The following is a 22,564-nucleotide window of genomic DNA, read 5'->3' as shown; positions in this document are numbered from 1 at the left end:
GTATTATTATTAGTATGTTTTTGTTGGACTAACTTCTAAAAAGAGTTTCTATTTTTTAACTTTTGTTGAGACAAAAATAACGTGTCCATGCAAACATGACGCCTCACGAAGCTTTATCTTCTGATTGTATAGGATAAATGAATATACAAGATAAATTTGAATTATGATATTTCTATAATAAAAAAAATACTGACTTTTCCTTTTTCTTTTCTGAAGGGGGCAGGGTTGTTTTCAAGGACTTGAACTCATGACCTCAGGATTTCCAAAATCCTGTACTGGATCCTGCCCTGACTGACCACATGTAGCACCAACACAAGTAAAAAGAGTCAAATTAAAATATTTATTTAATGCACTTAAACTTAACTCTTCATACAGCTGTGTTCAAATCTTTTATACAGTTTGTCAGCAAAAATAAAACAGAGTGAAAAAATGTAAAACTCAAAACTTGTGAACAGTCTGTTTGTCCTCCTTTCGAAAGCGGTGGAATGTCCTTTAAAACCACACGACCCCGCCGTCACATGACCCATCATGACTCATCACCGCCACAGGAGAAACACACCATAGAAAAACATAAAAGTGTACAAAGTTAAAACCATGTCTGAAACCTCTGAACAGGTTCATGTGTCTGCTCAAGACACACTGAGACAAGGGACTGGACACACCTGTCAATCACCAAACACCCTCTGAGTCTGAATTCAGGGCACTGACTCAGAGAGTTCACAAACCCCAAACCCTCCTGATCCGTTTTCTTCTGAGTTCACTGTGTAAAGTCTCTCACAGTCTCCAAAATGCAGCATCTGAGGCGGAACATTGCTGGGTGTAGGACCAAGCCTGGGAGTCTGAATTCAGGACAGAAATATTCTTCTTTTGGTCCCAGTGTTTCAGGTTGGACCTGAAGCTCTGATGCTGCGTTGAGGTCAAACAGGACACCAAAGCCCTAATCTGAAAGTTTCTGTACAAACTGGTATGAAATCAAACTTGTTTTCTTGCAGCAGAAAAAACTCAGGATCAGTTCTTTAGAATCAGATGATTATGGAACTGACGGGCAACCTCCTTATGTCCCACATCGCCTGAATGCAGCATGAGCTCTCAGAAAAACATGGAACTGAAAAACGAAACTCTCTCCTCTGTCCTGTTGGTGGAGTTCACCAGAAGCTGGAATCAAACTGTTTAGACAGAAGAGGACATTATCGATAGAGTAGATATGGATCAGATATAGATTCAGATCTATATCTACACACATCTGAATTTTCAGAAAACTTGTAAACACATACAAAAAAAGGGTGACTATACTGAAATGTCAAGAGCCTGAAACCAGAAAATGTCTACAAACATGATCCAGAAAATGTTTCTAATTTTAACTCTTATAGCTGCATCAGCTGCTTTCATGGACATGATCAACAGCTGCAGGTGTGAACAGGTGACAGGTGATAAATTCTGCTGCTGTGACAAGAGCAGACAATGACTCCACATGATTTTGGGTAGATTACTCCTTTAAAACCAGAGCTGACTGATCAGCAGAGCAGTAAACTCCATACTCTTAACACCTCCTGTGAAACCTGTCTTTCCTGACCTCTAGTGGTTTAACTTCTCACCTGGCTGCAGTGTTGCACAGGTGTACTCCAAGAGCCTGTTACATCACTGGTGGGTGTGATCACAGGTGAAACAGAGAAACACTGCTGCTAACTTACCCTCACTTTTTAAAAAACTTTAGTCATCCTTTGACCAACTGTGTCTGAGCGTCCGTGATGCCCTGTGTGTCATCAAGGCAACACACCTTTCAGCCTAATATATATGTACATATATATATTTATATATATATATTTTTACATAATATATTTGTACACATACATTTGATAAAGATAAGAGTCAAAGTGTGACTGCAGACTGTAGAAGGACTCATCCTCACAGTCCACACAGTGTTTTGTCCCTGGGAGAATCCAAGTCACCTGTTCAACATGAAAAATGTCCCAGCATGCAACACAAACATGAGGAGTAGGTCAAGAGATGTCGTCACCACCTGATCAACCTCATCCAATCACATCAGGACCATTTTAAACTGAGTGTACAGTTCAGGGAAATTTTGAGGTAAGGTTTCTGGGATATTCATCTAACCTTAACAAGAAAATAAAAATAAAAAAATGGTTTAAAAAACTAAATAAAAAATAATAATGGTTTAAGTTACAGCAATGGAGCATTTTTCTGTTATAGAAACTGAATAAAAGAAAATAAAAATCAGGCGTGAACACATCAAGAATAAAAGGCTGCACATGTAATTACTTATGCACCTGGTTTTTATCATCTTTAAATATTTTACTATTATATTTGTTCTTGATATCTGTCGTGCTGCTCAGTTTTAACAGTTATTCCATTGCTTTTAATTTTGCCACCTTTATCGCTATATTATTAGTTTGCAAAGTGCCAAATACATAAAATGTACTATTATTATTAAAGTGTATATGGGCAGGGCTGCCGCCTGGTTAGATCAGTTGGTAGCACATGAGACTCAATCTTTCAAGGTCGTGGGTTTGAACCCCACTCCAGACGGCACCACCTCCCATGGGCTCACCGCCTGTGGGAGGTGCCATAGGACTTCGGTACATTGTGGACTGGGCAGCAGTTGCCCCCGCGACCTGGGCCTGGACCCAGATAAGCGGCAGATGATGACATGACATGGACAGGGCTGTCCATATACTTTTGGCCAAATAGTGCACTACCTGAGCTGTCAGAACCAATCAATGAGGTGGACACTCTTATTTATCATGGTTAATGAAGTCTAATACCGTTTATGAACATGTGCATGGTACTGGAGCTGTTAGATATGATGGAGGGCCTGATCACGAGGAGGATCAATCAGGAGGTGACAGAGTCTCAAACAGCTGCTAACATCTGTTCAACCTGAAACTACAAATCTCCATCAAAGCTCAGTAAAGTAAGAAAAACAGTAAAATATTAACGACGGGGTGCAAAGTAAAAACAACCAAAGATGTCATTGACGAGCCTCAGAGTCAGAGCTCAGGGTTGAAAGTCCATCAGATCAACCTTGAACCAGAAGGATAGAGAAAAGAACCAAATTCTGCCTCTTTAAAAAAACTTCATTAAAAAAGTTTGGATCTGATGGAGACTAAAAACAGAGCTGAAGAGTCAACTCATTACAGCAACACGTTAGCGAACATTAGCACCGAGCTACTTTAGCTTCAAATCTCTCTGAAGTAATTTAATGTTAGCTAATGGGTAGCTTTATGGTTTAGTAAAACAAGTATTTTCATCCAACTACTGTACACCTTGTTCACCACCTTTATCTTTAACTGGCAGTGTTGGCCACCAACTTTATCCATATTAACTAGCATGAAGCTAACAGCTTCATAACTAAAGAAAGTTAGGTTATTATTAGCTAATAATTAATATTACAGCTAGCTGTTATTGGCTAAAGTTTACAGCTATAAGATGTAAAGTCAAATCACTAACTTGCTTCATAATATTAGTCAACGTTAGCAGTGGGTAGTTTTAAATGATGTTTTATGTTTGTGCAGGTTGGCTATCATTAGCAGTTACCAACTTTATAAATGTCAACCACCGTTAGCCGACAAGTAAATTAGCTTCAACTTCAAACCAAGTAAATTATTTTTAGCTGTGTCTACAGCTGGCTGTTTTAGCTCAACCTCCTACCCACCTACCAACTGGACTCATAATGTTAGCTAACATTAGCAGAGAACATTTCCAAAGCAGTTTTGGGATGGCCTCTAAACCATCTTTATTGGTGTGCACTAATGTTTGCTATTGTTCTCAGCAACATTTACGTGTGCTCTCACTGTCATAATCAACTCCAACAGTAGATAAATGTTAATTAGCCGTGTCAGTTCCAAACCAACTTAAACTGTGTTGGCTGTTGTTAGCAGCTAGGTACATTAGTGTCATGTTTAAACAGCTGTACAACTATGTTAGCGATTAGCTACGTTAGTTTAATGTGCAAAATCACTTTGTCAGGGTTTATAGACAGTTTATAATGAACTGTTTGGTGATTTGGTGATGAGGAGGATGTTGGAAATATTTTCCCACCTAAACATGTTATGCCCTGGATTCACTCTTTTAAAGAGCCACAAATATAAAAGTTAAATAATAATTGTTAAAATATTTAACTATTTACTAACTCATCCTGAATTCCAAGGTGTATACATAAAATTAGCAAATTAAAAAAACAAAAACATGACCTTGTAGAAAAAAGGAGGCAAGGTGTTTAATGCAGAAAAGTGAGAATATTTAATAAATATGTGCACAAATGCAGATTCCTTCTGCCGGTAGAAGAGCACAAGTTTGAAACTTTATGTCCAGAACAGCTGCCATGTATTCAAAAACACATTTAAATGTTCTCACTTTTCTTCAGGCAACAGCTGCTGTCCTTTATTCTTTGTCACTAACTTATTTGAGAAGATTTTTCCATTGCTGTGCATATCAGCTCATCTGTCTCATCATCTAAACCCTCTGTCGTGTCTCTGAGACTTTAATCTTACAAAAAAGTGTGATAATTAGGAGATAAAATCTGAGCTAGTGTCACTGTGTTTTTGTAGTTGAGCTCTGTTCGTGTCTCCACCAGATGCCAACCTGCTGTTCTGAAGGATTTTGTCTAAAGCTCATCTGGTCATAGGTTTCCTGAGGCTCACTGAGCGCGTGCAGTGATGATGATGATGATGATGATCATGTTGGTGGTGGCGGTGGTGTTAGTGTTGTCTACATAGTGACGGAGGATCCAGGTGTGGTTGATGATGATGTTGTGGTGGTTGTCGTGGTGACATGGTGTCGGGGTGGGGCCAGGTCGAGCAGAGCGCTGACAGTCCCGGCCACTTGGGGGAGCCCCTGCTCTTCCAGGATGTGAAGAGGAAGACACAACTGACTCTAAAGAGACACACACAACAGAAGAAGACACACAAGGGGAGGAGGGGAGGCAGGCCAAAAAGAAAACACAAAAACAGGGAGGGTCAACGGATGGTAAATTAAATTAAGGAATAAAATAACTGTAACCATGGCAACAGAAAGGATAAACAAGAGCAGCAACATTAACTTAAAATAACAAAATAATGAGAACTGATGGAGGAAAGAAAAGGTGAAAAACAGATGATGTTCAGTTTTACCTTCAGACATTTCAATACCAAGTCATGGCCTTCAAACAAAGTGTTAGCGGGCAACATATAAGACCATTTCTTATCATTTGATGAGTTGTAAAAAGAAAAACAGACCAAGACTGCTTTATTGACTGATGTCAAAGTTAAAACAGGTCCTAGAGTTCTGGCTGAATGGTTTAAGTTAGTTTATGTTAGCTCTACATGGTCATAGAGGTAATAAGTCTAATCATCTAACTACAAGTAAGTAAGTAAGTAAATAAATAAGTAATGAAAACCACAAGTTTCCTTCTAGGTTGAGTGTTAAAGAGACACAGGTGAGTCACTGTGCTTTAGTTAATTTTATTAACGGAATTTGGAGGGAAAAACAGTCTCCAACATCAGGACAATCACACAGTCCGTTAAAAAACACATCGCCATCATCATCATCATCCTCACTCTTCATTTCTTTTAAAAAAAACAAGTGCCATCTGTAAACATAAGTTAATTTCTAAGCCCATGTGATTTTCTCTTTACATAAGAATGAAGCTGGAGCTTAAACCAGTAATCCAGTTCAGGGCTGAATTACAGCCGATCAAATGTTTACTGGTTTGTCCATGCCCAGAGGAAACTATGAGTCCCTTTCCACTGCAGAACTATATCCTGGTTCTCCTCAGAACTTGAATGTTTCAGAACCTTCTTTGGTACAAGGGCCTTGTACCAAAGAAGGTATTGAAGACGACAGTGCAGCCAACCAATCATCTGTGCAACAGCTTATCATGACCAAACCCCTAACCACAACTCCAAAGAACAGACTGCAAAAACACGACTCCAAGGGGAAACAGACTTAGACAGACACAAGACTGTGGCCCAAATGATGTCCAAGACAATCCAGTTATTTTTTATGTTACAGTTTGCATTGTGTTCCCTTGTTTTTTTACACTCGTGTTTGATGTTTTAAATTCTCATGGACATGTTGGGGTGTCCAACAAATGTTCTCTACCATTCTGTTTTAGAGGTTTGATTATCCTGCTCCATATAAACCCAGCAGTGAAAGGTTTCTAATTGTTGTGTTTGTCGTACTCGTCCTTGAATTTATTTCCAGGAACTTGTCTCCAAAGCGAATGGAGAACAGCAGAAACAAATATGGACACATTTTGGGTTATGATTTGCTAAGCTCCAGAGGTGGAATAAAAGGCTAACCTGCCAACACTGAAAGGTTCCTACACTTAGGTTTCAGCTCTTCTTACCATAATAAAAGGACAACTGCTTCACACTGAAGTTTTTTTCTATTCGTGACACATCAGCTGAGTTGCACAAACACGGTTGGTATCACATGGATGAAGACCATGAGTGAAAAACACTGATTTTTGGTGCATAAAGCTTCTTCTATTGCATACATGTACATATAGTGTGGCAGGTTTCTAATAGTGGGGATCTCCAGAGACTGTGTTGGGAGGGTGGGACAGGCTCTAATGCACTTTACAGTTAAAACAGTAGAAAAAAACACACTCAGACAAGCAGCCAAACATAAGGCACAGGGGGGTAGAGCTTCAACAGAGAGGTAACAAGCTTCAAGGTAAACCTCCAGTCAAGTTTTAACTTCACCTGAGGGATCACGTGATTCTCTTTGGCTTAAAAGAATCTCAGACCCACAAGGAGATAACAGACATATGGCAAATTTAGCAGAGTTGGTGCAAAGCCACTGTTTTGGGTTGTTCTTGGCTATCAAGTCCTGAGTCAAGACCCACAAGTCCCAAGTCAAGACCAGGTTAAGATGAACAAGTCCCAAGTCGAAATAAACATGTCCCAGGTCAAGGCAAAGTAAAGACCAAATCCCAAATTGAGTCCAACAAGTCCCCTAATACATCCCAAGTCAAGTCCAAGTCAAAAGTCAAGGTCTAATGTCAAGACCAACCTTTCCCAGGTCCAAGTCTTAAACGTTGTGCTTTGGGTCCAAATGAAATCACTGACTTCATCATTTAATTTCATACTCATTGTCTGAGTCCAAGTCATGTGATTCAAGCCCACACCTCTGCAGTTTAGACAGCAGGGTTTTAATAACTTAAAGGCTCAAGTGATTTGATTTGTAAATAATCAGTTATCATCAGTACAAAATCACTAGAAACACTGAAAGCTAAACATCATTAGACTCAAGAAGGAAACCACAAGGACTTGGACTTGGTAAGTTAATTTGATACTGAATTGAGATTTGATTAAATTGTCCCAAACCCCAACCACAGGGCTTAGTTATGCCAGAAGATGACGTCACAATGCTGAGAGTTTGTTTAGATCATTTTTCACTGGAAAAGCTTCAACTGGCACAAAGAAACTTTTCACTTGTCCTATCCTTATATAGCTATGATTGTGCAAAACCAGTTAACAAATGACTTATCTTGCCTGTTTGTCATTCATCAGCATCCATTTCTCTCAGTCACCACAGCAAGAGTCATCTCACTTAATCTGAGAGTGACCATCTTGAAAGACAAAAATATCCTGTAGTCTGATCCTGGCAAGACAATGACTTACATATCCGTCTATCTCATCAACAACCATTTTCTTGGCTATATTTGAGGTTTTGGCACAAGGACATGATGTCCCCATTCTTAATCCCACCTCCAAAGCTCTGACTGGTTCTGGTGTTTGGCTAATCTGGGGAACAGCCATCAAAGAGCACATTTACAGGGCTACCGTTATCACTGAGCAAATTGGAAATATTGGGTGTTCCAATTCCATCCCTCGCCTATGATCACAAAGGTTACAAACACCCAGAAGTTTCGTTACAGGATAAGGAGCTCAGATGCCCAAAGGGAACCGCTACTCCTTAAAGTCTGTTGAGGTGGTTCTGCATCTGGTCAGGATGCTGCATGAGAACCTCACTATGGAACTTTTCCAGGTACATCCAACTGGAAGGAGGTGCCAGAACACACTGGAGCAGTTGTATTTCCCATCTGGCGTGGGAATGCATTGGTGTTCTCCCTGGGGAGGCTTCCGTGGCACGTTCAACTGGCAATAGACACCACAGCAAACCCAGAATATTCCAGAAGTGCTACCTATCCCATCTGTTCTGGGAAGTTCTTTTGGATGGTTTGGCCATCTGACCAGGGTGCCTCCTAGACACTTCTGTCTGGAAATATTCTTGGCAAGTCCCAGAACACAATGGAGGGATTATATAAATAACACTTGTCTGAGCCGGATGTGGCTACAGAGGAGGGTGTTTGGGCTATCTTACTTAGCCTGCTGCTACTACAATCCTGGGTAAGTGGCAGAAACTTGGTGTTTGACATATAGAGCAGGGCTGGCTGTTTCCCCATGCCTCCAGTTTTTGTGCTAAGCAAGATTAACCACAAAATGTTTAACTGCTCCTTTAAAGTTTGTGCTGTGAGTCTTATTTCGGTGTGTTGAGATATTTTTAAGGAGGATATTTATGTAATAAAAACATCAGATATCTGTTGAGACACATTATTGTGTATGTAGATGCGTGTGGCATTTGGATGTTTTGTGCTCTGTTTAGGTTCAGACGTGCGGCACCAGGTGTACGTAGATTGCACACAGAACCGACATGACGGACAGGTAGAAGAGGGCGAAGCCGGCCAACTGGACTCGAGGGGAGGGGCTGCTTGGGGGGGGAGCCATGGAGAGCAATACGCCCACTGTCCCATAAACCCCATCACCTTTCCCTTCCAGGACCTCCCCCACTGAACAAAGACTGTCCTGAGGGTGTTTGTGTTGGGGTGAGATGGACACGGTGCGGAATATAAATGAGAAGACGAAGGAGTGAGACGGACAGAATTAAAAAAAAGGATTAATGAAAGGTGGGAAGATGAAAGAGAAGAAAGAAAGTTGTTAGTTAAGGAGAAGCAGTTTCCTGTAAGAAGTTAAAAAAAAAAAAGAGAGAGACAGCAAAAAATTCTCAACAGCTCCAACAGCTGGTCTTTTTGTTGCGAGTTAGACGTCATGAGGCTTCTCATGCTCACTTTAGGTCCTGAGGCCCACTCACACCTTTATGATGGTTTACTAAACGTATTAGGGGGCATTTACATATTCTGTAAATATTTTAAGAAGAGTTACAGGAGAAAGAAAACTTCAAATAGATGTGATGTGATGACAGTGAACATGCCACAGTAAATGTGGCTGGTCCAGAGGGTGGACATGTGGATTCAGCCTCATTCATTCATTTCATGCACTTGTTGCTGTAGTGTGTACGTGTGTTTGTGTGTGTTACCTGTGGGACTCCGATCCTGCGACACGCCTCCAGGAAGTTCTCTACATTTCGTCGACATTTGGCCATGGTGAGTTTAGGCTGCAGGACGCAGACAGAGGACCAGTCAGTACGTTGTTCACGTTATCATCAGTATTTCTGTTCTATAAACTAACAGCAGCAGAGACCTCAGTCCCCTTGTTAGAGATAATAATCTGTATAATCTGTAGCTGTCCTCACCACAGCAGGAGACGGGACGTGGATGCTGGGGACGGACCGTGGTCTCACGTGATTGGCCAGGTGGCACAGCACCACCCCGTCTGTCAGAGCTGCTCCCAAGTCGCTCGGCAATGACACTTTGAGACGAGCCTCGATGTTCTGGACCGACACACAGACAGAGGTCACGCGTTACATGTCAGTATGACACAGGCTGTGTTCAGGTACCGCTCTGCAGGTCGCATGATTTGAAGTGTAAAAACAGACTTCTGCATTAGAGCTGCAACAGCTGTTCCTGTGCTCATTCAGGCTGCAGGGAGGGGAGTCCCAGTGGTACAAACCTTCCTGAGCTGCTCAACCAGCTCAGCCTCTTCTCCAACCAGAGGAGGAGCAGCAGGAGCTGCCTCCTGGTTCTGAGGAGCAGCGGTAGCAGCAGCAGCAGCATCACCTGGAGGACAGAGAGGGAACAACAGCACAGGATGAAAATACTACAGATCCACCAGCTGACAGGAAAGAGAAAGAGAGGAGGAGGAGGTAGAGAGGAGAGGATTCAGAGGAAGAGTTATAGCAATGCTGATCACAGATTTAGGATTATCATTGGTTTATCATTAACATTTGGAAGATTCATCTTGATACAGAGATAGAAAGTTTTCCACATGCATGGATTGTGTTCTTCTTCCTGGAGGCGGCCCTTACTATGTGCGAGGACCACAGTTATGAGCAACAACTGTCAATCTCAAAAGCAACTGACAGGATATTAAGGTTACATATTTGTTTTTGTTTTCGACTCACCTTGAGCTTAAAGAAGTCAAAGAGAGGGAATGGGGGGAACTGAGATGGAGGGGAAGCTGTAGAAAAGCTTGGAAGGGGTGAAGGTGTGAATGATGTGACTAATGTTTCTGTTTCTCACCTTTCCTCTTCTCTTCTTTCTGGCCGAGGCGAAACAGGAAGCTCTCCGGTCTGAGACTGGCTGGCCGACAGGAGGACCCGCCCCCTGAGCTGGGGTATGAAGGCGACTGATTGGCTGGAAGAAAAACCAAAATCAGTCAAAGTCAGTCAGTTATAAGGACAGAGTGTAAATATCAGGGTCATATTTCTGCTTTCTTACCTGTAGGAGACAGAGCTGCTCTGTCCTCCCCCTGCAAAGACACAACACAGGACAGTCAACACACCTGATGGACAGGCAGTCCCTCAGTTGGATGAAATCAGACACACTTAGTTGCGTCTTGGACTGAAACTCAAAATATATTCAACTCCTTTAATTCTGACCATGAAGTTCACAATTTAATTTAAAGTTTATTTCTTAAATTTAAACTATAATCCTGATGATGTTCTCTCTCACAAACGTTCAAACACTGTGGATCTGTTCCCCAGTTTCACCAGTAAACATGTAAATGGACAGAGGCAGCAGCAGCATGCAAGTTGCAGTACCTGCAGCAGACAGGAGGTGGAGCTATCAGAAGCATGAGAGCGACAGCCGTCTACAGACACTCCAGCCACAGACTGACAGACAGACAACAGGGAGAAAAGGACAAAGACACAAATAGAAAGTGGCAGAAATAAAAAGATGGAGGTTTAACGAAAAAGCAGAACTCAGGAGAAAACGAACTGAGTGTTTGAGGATTCACTTCTTCTGCCAACCAATCAAATCAGTCAACTTCCTTTCCCGTTTCTAAACCCGGCCACCGAGCCCTGTGTGAGTTTACATGGTTGGAAAAATCAAACAAACTAATTCATCATTTTGTTGTTTTATTAATTAATTGAGTCCTTTTGTGACTGTAATCAAAGACAATTACAGCCTCAAACCTTCATTAATAAACTATGTGAACATGGGTCAATCAATGCGTTCCACACAGTGACGTTTGCACACTGACCCTTAAATGGCACTGACATCAGATCAGTGTTTCACATCAGCAAATACCCACAACAAGACAACGGCGTCGAAGCAAACACACATCAGCAGCTGGTTGTTTACCAGTCGACATTTAATGACACAAACAGAAACCTGGCGTGCGTCACCTGTCTGTGTGAACCAGGACGTCTCTTTATAGTGTTTGTGTTAAAGTCGATCTCAAACACCAGAACACACTGAGACAGGCAGACAGACAGGCAGACAGAGTCAGGATGGAGGTAATAAAAAAAAGAAAAAAAAAGAAGGGACAAACTAAAAAGAAAGAGCGGAGGATTTAAAAAAAAAAACACAGAAGTGGAGAAAACCATAATTGATGGCAGGAAGAAAATAAAAAGATTAAAGACGGAGGAGAAAGAAGAAGAAAGAGTTAATGCAGATTCAATTTTTTTCTAATTATTGGATTAATAATGAATTAATAATAAGAATTATTTAATATTACAACTTGTTTTTATTGTAAACAGTTTTAAATGTGACCTCTAGATGTTTAATATTATTAAAATATTCAAATTTAAATTAAACTACATTCATTTTAATTTTGCTGTTTCGTTTTCTCATTTGAAATTCAGTGAAGCTCAGTGTTACTCAGGCAGCACATGTGATGTCTGGACAGATATTTACCCTGTTCCACCCAAATATTTTCCTCTGTGAAATCCTGCTATTATCTTGTCAGATAAACTAAAAATAAGATCATCTGTGCACATAAGACCCTCATAAGCACTCAGATATTATTCATTCAAATATTCTAGACGACACAGCACAGGATATTTTATCTCAACAAGAAATAACCTTCAGGTCTTAGATCTGCAAAATTAATTTTTAGATCATATCTTTGCAAACATTCTAATAATTCACGCACACAAATGCTCCTGACAGTGATTTTGTTCCCATTAGATATTATGCTGTGTTTATTTATCTTGTGTGAGCATTCTGTCAATATCTGGACAGCATGCTCCCTCTTTGGGCCTTTGATCAGTAACAGGATGTTATTGCGTGCGAACGAGATCCATGTGATGAGCGAGCTGTGGATCTTAGATCGTTTGTGTGCACGTTAATTAAACAACCCACAGGACGTAAACGAATCCTGAACAAACATAATGGCACAAGAGCCATTATGTGACCACAGGACAGCAGCAGAGCTGTGATGTGGACAGAGTCACCAGTTTATTAGGCACACATGTCCAAAGCCACAGTCCTGCAGAAGCTGACACAGTTCACAGTTTGACTCTGGTCAGTTCAAAGACTCACGAGCATGAAGGAGAGTTTAAGTGTTAAATACTGGAAACGTCCTGATACAGTGTCAACTACTACAGACAGACAGAGGGAGAAAGGGAGAAACATACAGAGAGAGAGAGAGAAAGAGAGACAGCCATAGAGACAGCCATAGAGACAGACAGACAGCCATAGAGACAGACAGACAGACAGACAGAGGGAGAAACATACAAACAGAGAGAGAGAGAGAGAGAGAGAGAGAGAGAGAGAAAGAGAGACAGCCACAGAGACAGCCATAGAGACAGACAGACAGCCATAGAGACAGACAGACAGACAAACAGAGGGAGAAAGGGAGAAACATACAAACAGAAAGAGAGAAAGGGAGACAGCCATAGAGAGAGAGAGAGAGAGAGAGAGAGAGAGAGAGAGAGAGACAGACAGACAGACAGACAGACAGACAGACAGACAGACAGAGACAGACAAAGAGACAAACAGGCGGAGAGAGAGAGAAATCTGCTGCTGGATTCACTTAAGTAAACTGTACAATAAGTGAATTTTAACAGTATCTGACTGTCTCTCTTTCTCTCTCTGTCTCTGTGTGAGGGAGGACAGTGGGCGGGACTATGGGACAGGATGACAGGGGATAGGTTGCTGATAAATGACAGGTGTGTTCATGCTGAGTCTTCAGGTTGAAGTGAACCAGGTGGAGTCGGACTACAGAGGAAACTGAGGCCGCATGCTGATTAAATCCGTCCAGTTAAATGAGACCAGAAAATCCTGGATCGTTCAGATTTGTGTAACATCACCAGTCTTTGCTTGTGTCAGCTCAGTCATATCAACACTCTGAAACCCAGTGTTTACTCTGAGCTTCAGTCCAGATTCACTACTGGCCTTCTGAAACATAAACCTGAATGATTCATGTCAGCTGGTTCTGGGCCGATAAAGAAGCTTTTATTTTGTAGGTCAGTTAGTAGATTTCTGGGGGCGGAGCCAAACTCTTACCATGAAGAGGGCGGAGTCATCTGTGTGGGTGGAGCGTCTGGAGGGGTACACAGTCTGAACACACGCACACACACACACAGACATTAACGAACAGACAGATGTGACATCTAGGTGAACAGGTGTGGTGGCGAGGGTGTGGTCTAACCGGAGGGGGGGAGGAGCTAAAATTTGTTTGTAAACAATGACCCGGAGGTCTTTCCCCCTAGGTATGTTCAGAAGTGTAGAAAGACAAAACGTTTTTAAACTGCAACAACACACAGTAGCACACAGTGCAACAAACAGATATGAAGGCAGACTCTCACCTCACTGTCTGGACTGGACTTTGTTGGACTCTGAGCTGCTTTATGCTGAAAAACAACAGCAGCTACAGTCAGAGTCAGTGTTTTCACTTCATCTTTACAGGTTAATAATAAACTGAACCAGAATAGATTCACACGTGATCATTAACGTGAGACTTTCATCTATCAATAGTGATCAAAGGTTAGATTTATTTTGTGGCAGAATAATGAACAGGTCTCCTTGTTTCTGTCGATATGACACTTTGATTTCAGAATACTAATTCTGATAGAAAAAATAATAATTTATCTGACTTTTATTTTGACAGTCCCTGCCCTGAGCCACAGTGTGCTGGTGTGTGACTGGATAAACTGGTGGTAGTACCTTGGAGTAACTGGTGACGTCTCTATGCAGAGAACGGTTCTTCTGTCTCTCCTCGTCGTACCTCAGAGCAGCGAGCTGAGCCTCCCTCCTCACCTTCTCCACCCCACCTGAACCTACACCTCCTCTCTGAGGGGGAGAGAGAGTGAACGGGGGGACACGGAGAGATACAGAGACGGAGACAGAGAGGACAGGGGGAAGACAGAGAGAGACAGAGGGTAAAATGGTCAGTCAGCAGCACTTTGTTTCACCAAGGTTTAATGTCAGACAGCAGGAGGAGGTGTTACCTGGGTTTGGGAGGTAGAGGGCGCTGTGACACCATCAACCACACTCCTGAGAGACAGACAGGTGGACAGACAGGATGTTAGAGAACACACAGGTGGTTAATGTCTACTGTCTGACTACTGTCTCAGTTTACAGCTCAGACATGAATTCAGATAAATACGACTAAACCTGAATTGAGGTTAATGGTGTGTGTCTGTGTGTACCTGTTGTGTCTCCTTGTGTCCTCTGTCCGAGATGCGTTGGTTTTGACTGGAGAACCCTGGACAGAGACAGGAAGTCGCTAAAGGTTTTACAAAATAAAAAAAACTGTGACTATGAATTTACTTTGTGATCATACAGATACAGAAGAAACAGAGAGAGCTGGAGTTTCTGCTGATCAGAGATCAGTTTACAGCCGACGCCTGTACACATGGTACCTGAACCAGACCCAGGACCTGGAGATCATCACACGGCACTCTGGAGCTATCTGATTTGTGACTGACAACATGAACTCTGACCATGCTGAAGAACAAGCTATGCTTTTGTTCCCACTGCCAGATCGATCATTTATATTAAAAACACCTGTCACGCACGGAGCCAATCAGTGCGCGGCTTTCAGAATGTAAGCAGACTGCATGACCTTAGGTGACCTCAGATTAGGACACGTTATGCGTGGTGCAGGTTTGACTGCCGGTGGGTGGAGCTCCTACCTCTCTGGTGATGCGTTTCTCGATGTAAGCCATGAACTGAGAGCTCAGGCTGGTTCTGTCACCTCCCCCTCCACCTCCTCCTCCCCCTCCGCCGCCACCTCCTACTCGACTCCTCGACTCTTCCTCCTCCTCCTCCCCCACACAGCTGTCTATGAAGTCTATCTGCTCCAGCTCCACATCTGACGAACAAAGAGAGAGAGACAAAAGGAGATCATTACTCTGAAGGTGCTCATGTTTTCATCACAGTAAATGCCAGGGTATGAATGGACAGAGGACAGTGTCAGTGTCACTGAGTCAACAATGTCAAAGTCTCACATGTTCCATTAACCAGCAGCGGTCCTCCTCCCACTGCTGGTCTCTGTCTCTGATCCCTGCTGATCTCTGCCACTCTCTGTGGCAGCTCGGACAGCTCCTCTGAGGGCTGAGCAAACAGACAGGAAGTGAGGTCGAATACAGACAGGAAACAGAGGGAGGACGTTTTTTATGTGCGTGTGTGTGTGTCTGACCTCGTTCCCCGACCACCTCTTGTCTCCACTGTCGACGCTGTTGAAGCCTGAATCCAAAGCTCCATACGGACGATTGGGGTACAGCTCGTCGACACTGACACACAGAGATGGAGTGTGTTATTTAAAATAAGCCAATACGCGATCAGCACTTCCTGTAAGGTCCTCACAATAAAAGCCTTCCAACAGAGAATATGACTGAGGTTTTTACTGTGAAGCATACGCAGTTTCCAGTGGCTGAGAGTTCTGCACAGAATAATTATTGACAACCATTAGTCAACTATCAAACATGGCTCTTAATTTTCTGTCTTGTTCCTAATCACTTAGCTGACTTCTTATTTCACCACTAACTGATGATGACAGAGGACAGATATTGATGTGGACATGTAGACAGAGCAGCAGGATGTTCGTGTCTGAGTGTGCGATGAGTTCACACCAGGAGCTGAAGGGCAGAGGTCGTCTGTCGTAGTCTGGGAGGTCATTCGTCATCTTACTGGCCTCCAGGTTCAGGTATTTAAATATGTGGACCTTCCCTTTAATACAGATCTACACAGAGGAACAGAAAGAGAGAACACAGCTCTGTATGTGACAGAAAATTCAGCTGAAATTCAAACAGACAGCAGCCTCCAGCTGGACCTGGTCAATGGCGTCACTGCCAGCGTACCTGTGCAGGTGGGGTCTGCAGAGGGTTGTTGTCGAGGACGATGGTCTGTAGCTGTGTGAGTCGTCGGTAACAGACAGGGATGGAGGTCACTTTGTTACAGGAGAAATCCAGACGCACCAGAGGGAGCTCTGCCAGCTCTGAATACAAACACAGGTATTTAAGGATGAATGGTTTTTAACTAAACCGGTTACTTTACTCTGAATCCTGACATTTCTGACAGTCCACCTTAACATGCAAGTCTTAAGGTGGCTTCACTGACACTCTCTTCCCTGGTGTGTGTGTGTGTGTGTGTTTCTGTGTGTCTACCTGGAGGCAGTCTGACCAGGTGGTTCCTCCTGATGTTCAGGTCTCGTAGAGTCTCCAACTGACCCACCTGAGACGGTAAAGTCTGGATCTCATTACAGCTTACATCCTGCAGGGGGCAGTCCACACAACCATCAATAGTTGATAATCATAACACTGATAACTGACAGTTCATCATCCATTACACACACTCATTAATACAGACCAGTTCAGTCAAGTGTCTCAGCTGTCCCACTTCTTCTGGGAGACAGACCAGCTTGTTGTTGCAGGCAATCAAAACCTTCAGAGGAAGACTGCAGACAACCACAGGGAGGACAGACAGCTGGTTTCGACTGATGGAGACAGACAGGCAGAGAGAGAGACAGAGACAGAGAGAGAGAGGTAGACAGAGTCAGATTTTCTTCAGATGTCAGCACTGTAAAAAAAACCTTAACTTCTTTTACCACCTTGTCGTTTAAAGATCAGTTTGGTGTTTTCTGTACTTTTCTTTGTAGGAGACAGTTTGAGCTGGTTTGAGTATGAACATGGGATAATAAAAGAAACACGCGTGTTACCTCAGGTTCAGGTAGGTGAGGGCCTGTAGGTTGAGCAGACTGTCTGGCAGAGACCTCAGACAGTTCTGGTAAAGGTTCAAACTCTCCAGAGACACAAAGAGACAAACCTCCAGAGGAAGCTCCGACAGACGGTTACGAGACAGATCTGAACACACAGAGAGAGAATTTAGGTTATAAGTCTTATATTCATCAGACTCATTTCGTCTGTGTCATCTGAACTCACAATTCATTCAATCTGAGAACTCCTTCATGCTTCAACATGACATTAAAGAACACTGTGTGTGTGTGTGTGTGTGAGTCTTATCACTGTGACAAACTTGTGACCGAGTCTTAAAATAGAGACCGAACCTCTAACAACAGTCTGTCTGTTGATCTGAGCCTTCCTCTCGCTTCGGCCCTTATCCAATCAGATCCCTCTGTGTGGTTGTCATGGTGACACAGGATGCCATGACTCACACTGATCAGATGATCAACTCAGTTTAACCCTTTAACATCATTTATATCAGTTTCTGAGACCTTGATATCACCTGTAACCTGCCCTCTGGTGGATCATCAGAGAAATACAGGCTCCTTATTCTCAGAAAGTTAAGGTCAGATTAAACTGACTTTACTAACATCTACTAAAAGCAGAGAACCTGAATACCCAAGGTCAGTTTACATAGATCTGTTTTTATGTGCATGAGCGGGATATTCGTCCAAAAAAAGATTTTAGCCAAGAGTATATAATACAACATGTAACAGTATACTGCACTGAAATACACATTTTGTCAAAAGCTCTAATAAATACCTCAATTAAAAAATAAAAGCCAACATGTAAAAGCCAACAAGAAACCATCAGATTAATCAGTAGCTAAACTAGTCATTAGTTGCAGCATAATTCTGATCTCAGATCTGCGGTGCTCTGCTCATCATTGAGAAGAGACTGAAAAGGATTCAGATTTTATAAAATGCTATCGAACAGTTATAAACATGCGTCACCCACCCTTACAGTCAGTGGACAGTGTGTACTGTTCACAGCAGCACACAGGTTCTATATTTATCAGTGCAGCTGTGAGGGCATCCACACCTGGCCAGCAGGAAGTAAATGTCACCACGGTAACAACTATTTCCTGTTGTACAGCAGCCTGTGATCCTCACTCACACACACGTCTTACATGAGCTGTGAGGACAATGTCCAGCATTCATTTGTGAAAAAGGCTTAACAGTGACTGAGGCTCGTAATGACATCAGAGGCGAACCGATCAGTTCATTGGTCAGTTGACAGAAAATCAATAATTTTTATGATCAGTTAACCCTTTTCGTTACTTTTAAGAAAAACTATTCAAACGTTATCTTGTTTAAGCTTCTCACATGTGAAAATAAAACCAAATATCTTTGTTGATCAGACAAAAGAAGATGTTTCCACCTTGAGCTCTGAAAAACCGAGATGGACATTGATTATTTTCTGATGTAACATGGCCCATATGATCAAGCAGTCAATCAAGAACAACTATTTAACTGTGTATTGATAACAGTCTGCTATCAGTCTATTGACAGATTAACAGTTTCAGTCACTAGGTGATCAAAACCTTCACTTATTCTCTGGCGTCTGTTGTTCTCTGTTTTCTATCACAGCACAGTGAATCTCTTCAGACTGCCAGCTGGACAAACGAGACGTCGCATTAGACTGTGAAAAGCTCTGACGGACATGTCTCACTGTTAAGTAGAAGCAATAATCAAGCAAATCTCACTGTTAAACGCCTGAATTTAAAAAGGTTATGAAGGTAAAACAGGTAAAACAGGTAAAACAAAGACAGGGCTAAACCCTGGCTGTGAAGACGGTTGCTGACATATATATAACAGGGCTGACTATCCTCTGCATCTGAACACACACATATCTTTACCTCTTGGACATTTCTACTGGTTTTACTGATCAGCTGATACACTGGCTGGTACTGGAGCACAGCATCAGACAATACCATCGGCCTGTACGTTCATCTGTGGGACTGTGGTCGTTTCTCGACTGAGTCTGCAGCTCATAAAAGGCCTCAGAGCAACATCCAAACCAGTCAGTGCATCATGATCTAACACACAGTGATGTCTGAGCTCCACTTCTCTTTATCACACTGATTCATTCAGACCGGAGGCCCGAGGCTACAGCACCACAGAAGTCCTGGACCAGTATTATCAAGATTCAGGATCATCATGTCTGTAGGTCTTTACAGAGCCTCCATCATATCCTGAGATCTATTAAATACACATTAAATACACTTCACAATTTAGGTCTGAGAACCTTTCTGACCCCTCACACCTCATCTGACACACGTGTTCTTCATGTAATTTACATCCTCTGCTCTGACTCGACAGATGTTTTATGACGTACAACAAACAAGGAAGTTGTTTGTGTCCTGCTGCAGTTTGTTTCCCTGTGTACAGAACAGCTTTGTCTGTGTGTTTTACTGTTTAATGTCGTAGAAACTTTTTTATTAAAACAAAGCTGAGCTGACAGGCTGACACACGGGTCATTTTTTTCAGCCTTAGAGCGGCTCGTCCACTAATCAGAAGATCGGTGGTTCGATCCCCAGCTCCTCCTAAAGCACATTGACTGGTTGATAAAACTTGAAAAGTGCTATGAAAGTGCAGCTCCATTTACTAAAATGGTAAAATTCTTTTCATGTGTGTCCACACAGACAAGAGTCTGCAGATGGTTTCAGCAGAGAGCTCTGTCCAGAGTCAAACAGCTGGACAACGTGAAAACAGGCAAATCTCTTCTTGTCCAAACTCTTTTCAGTTAAACAAGAGAACATCTGGTGAGGAGACAGACAGCTGATAGCACATCTGTATGTGATGATCAGAGTCCTGACAGCAGCTCTGCTGTGTTCAGATATGTCCACATTTAACCTGAAGGATCACAGATGCGATATGTGTGTGCATATCTATGTAACATTACTCTCACTTTTATTTACATTATCACATGGAACTATTGTCGTTTTTTAATGAAACCCACTAAGAGCAGATTTTGTGCTGGTAATAGCTAATGGGTGTTCAAATAAACAGATAAACTATTGACCGATTGATTCTCCGATTGATTAATCAACTAATCTTTCAGCTCTACTGCACATCTGTCATTAAAATCCCTGACCAGATCATGCAAATCATATTCAGCATATTCAAACCACATCCACACTTTCTAAGCTGCTCCCTGTATTCACAGCAGAACCCGCAGCTACGTTCCTTTCTGAGTTTCAGCTGTGTGTAAAAACATTAACACTATCATATCATTAATATCCTAATGCAGGAAATTTACCAATTTTATCATGAATTATGTGATATGGCACATCCAAACCACTGAGGTACCATCTGACAAAGACACTGCACCACCTCCACCTGCACAGCCATGTACAGTTCATGTTTGCATGTTACAGTGGTGGGTTTATCAGGTCTCAGGTTGTGTGTGATAAACAGTAGTCTTGTATTCTATAAAAATTAATCTCTTATTTCTTCTTCTGGATGCACCTGTCTATATCACTGCCTGTGAGCACCATAGGCTGAACAGACACAATGCTGCGTCCACCCTGTCCTGAAGACAGACAGACAGTCCACAGGTAACCCCCTCAGCTCCGTTTGTTTTGTCTCTCCACGCCGGCCCGTCAGTCTCGGGTGGGCGGAGCAGCCTTTCATTCACTGCTGCCTCATTATCCATTCACAGACATTAAACGAAATGAAACCAGGTGTGTGTCAACTTTTCAAACTCCAGCTGTCATCAGAAACTGAGGCTTTTACAGCTCAGTGATCCTGAAACCGGCACGGCCTGCCCGGACTTCTCTCGGTCCGGTCCGGTCCGGTCCAAGCCATGCTGGACTAACTGAACCCGCTACAGAGGTCAGCTGTGTGCTAACATCAGCTTGTCCTCTCCGTCATGTTTACCTTTGTCAGTCAAACACACTTGGAGTACACTTAGCATGCTAACTGGCTACACCACCTACACGAACAACTTACAGGTATATTGACACAAGCGGCAACCCCAAAACATGATGCCCCACCAGGAACATAAATCACAGATATTGCCTTGTTTTGTAAAAGTCAAACATCTCAGAAAGTGTTCAAAAGTGACAGATTTAATTTGAATGCGCTAACTAGCTGGAGTTAGCTAATGTTATTTTGGTTCCTGCTTATGAACGAATCAGGCTGAAACTGAGATTATTTTATTTTTTCAAGTGTTAAAAACTCCACAAAACAGTTCAGAATATAAACCAGCATCGTGTTCTCCTGGTTGTAACACTACTGATCAGCGTTTCTTCATAAAACTGTAAATAAAACTAGTGGAATCACGACAGGGGAACTTTTTTGGGGGGTACAGTATTTGTCATAACACCGGCCCTGACGGTTTTCCCCTCCCATCCTCACCGGATCCTTAAAGTTGGATTTTTGCTTCCCCTGCTGTAAAGTACATAAAACTGTCTCTAAGTTACTTTAACTGGCTCGTCAGAGACCTGCCCGGCTCTCTCTGTGTTGTCCGCGGGCTCTGCGGCTCACTTACCGGCCCTAGTGGTGTCCGTCAGGTCGTGGTTGGCGGCGCTCCGGGGGAACTCCTTCAGCTTCCTGCCGCTGAGGTTCAGACACCCGGTGGCCGAGGCTTCGTCCAGCGCCCGGTCCAAAGAACGGTTCCAGGGTGCTGGCCCCGCCGGCCCCAGACCGTTATTATTCCCGACTAAAACATTCCCTGTTCCGCCACCTCCACCGCCGCTTCCCACCGTGAAGCTGAGTCCGGTGCTGTCCGCAGACCCCAACAACACCGAGGCCGCCATTACACACTCCGGCTATTAGCTCTCCGTGCTAACGGCTAACTCTCCCACCCTAAACTAAGAGAGGAGCATGCGCAAAGCGGGCGCTCCGAGAGGAAGCGACTGGACAATCAGCTTTTTCTGAGAACACCGAGTGTATTGTTGGTACTGCATATAATACTGTTAATACTGTATATAGTAATACTAATACTACATATAGTACTGTTAGTAGAACAGCAGAATTATGTCTCTGCCTCTGATGGCAGGTTAGGAACAACAGAAATAAAAATTAAGATTACTAATTCAGCATGATGCAGTAAAATGATCAAATAAGTGTGGTGATACAAACCAGAACTGGAAAAATAAAACTCAAGACTGGCTTTTGTAATTTTTAGTATTTTTGCCGATGAAACTTGTGTACATAGGTAAGGTTTTGAATGCAGGACTTATATATAAAACTACAATTCCCCTGCCGGAAATCGTGAGAGTGGTGCGGTGTGCTGTTATTAT

At 42.7% G+C, this 22,564-nt stretch overlaps 1 protein-coding gene across 1 annotated transcript; it reads right to left on the bottom strand.

The window, feature by feature from the left end:
* Positions 1 to 332: 332 nt before the first annotated feature.
* On the bottom strand, positions 333 to 22,098 carry lrch3 (leucine-rich repeats and calponin homology (CH) domain containing 3). Its single transcript, XM_041045834.1, has 20 exons — positions 21,811 to 22,098; positions 17,292 to 17,436; positions 16,943 to 17,069; positions 16,741 to 16,846; positions 16,435 to 16,571; positions 16,207 to 16,316; positions 15,774 to 15,867; positions 15,583 to 15,688; positions 15,268 to 15,446; positions 14,782 to 14,837; positions 14,581 to 14,626; positions 14,297 to 14,422; positions 13,939 to 13,983; positions 13,637 to 13,690; positions 10,622 to 10,652; positions 10,424 to 10,537; positions 9,855 to 9,961; positions 9,538 to 9,675; positions 9,322 to 9,399; positions 333 to 4,893 (listed from the first exon to the last, which is right to left on the bottom strand). The coding sequence occupies exons 1-20, from the start codon at positions 22,076 to 22,078 to the stop codon at positions 4,729 to 4,731; spliced, it is 2,232 nt and encodes a 743-aa protein (XP_040901768.1). The 5' UTR covers positions 22,079 to 22,098; the 3' UTR covers positions 333 to 4,728.
* Positions 22,099 to 22,564: the final 466 nt, after the last annotated feature.

This window comes from Toxotes jaculatrix, chromosome 9 (genome assembly GCF_017976425.1).
Source record: "Toxotes jaculatrix isolate fToxJac2 chromosome 9, fToxJac2.pri, whole genome shotgun sequence".
Taxonomy (NCBI): domain Eukaryota; kingdom Metazoa; phylum Chordata; class Actinopteri; family Toxotidae; genus Toxotes; species Toxotes jaculatrix.
The sequence above is the reverse complement of the archived record's forward strand: the minus strand, read 5'-3'. Positions and strand labels throughout refer to the sequence as shown.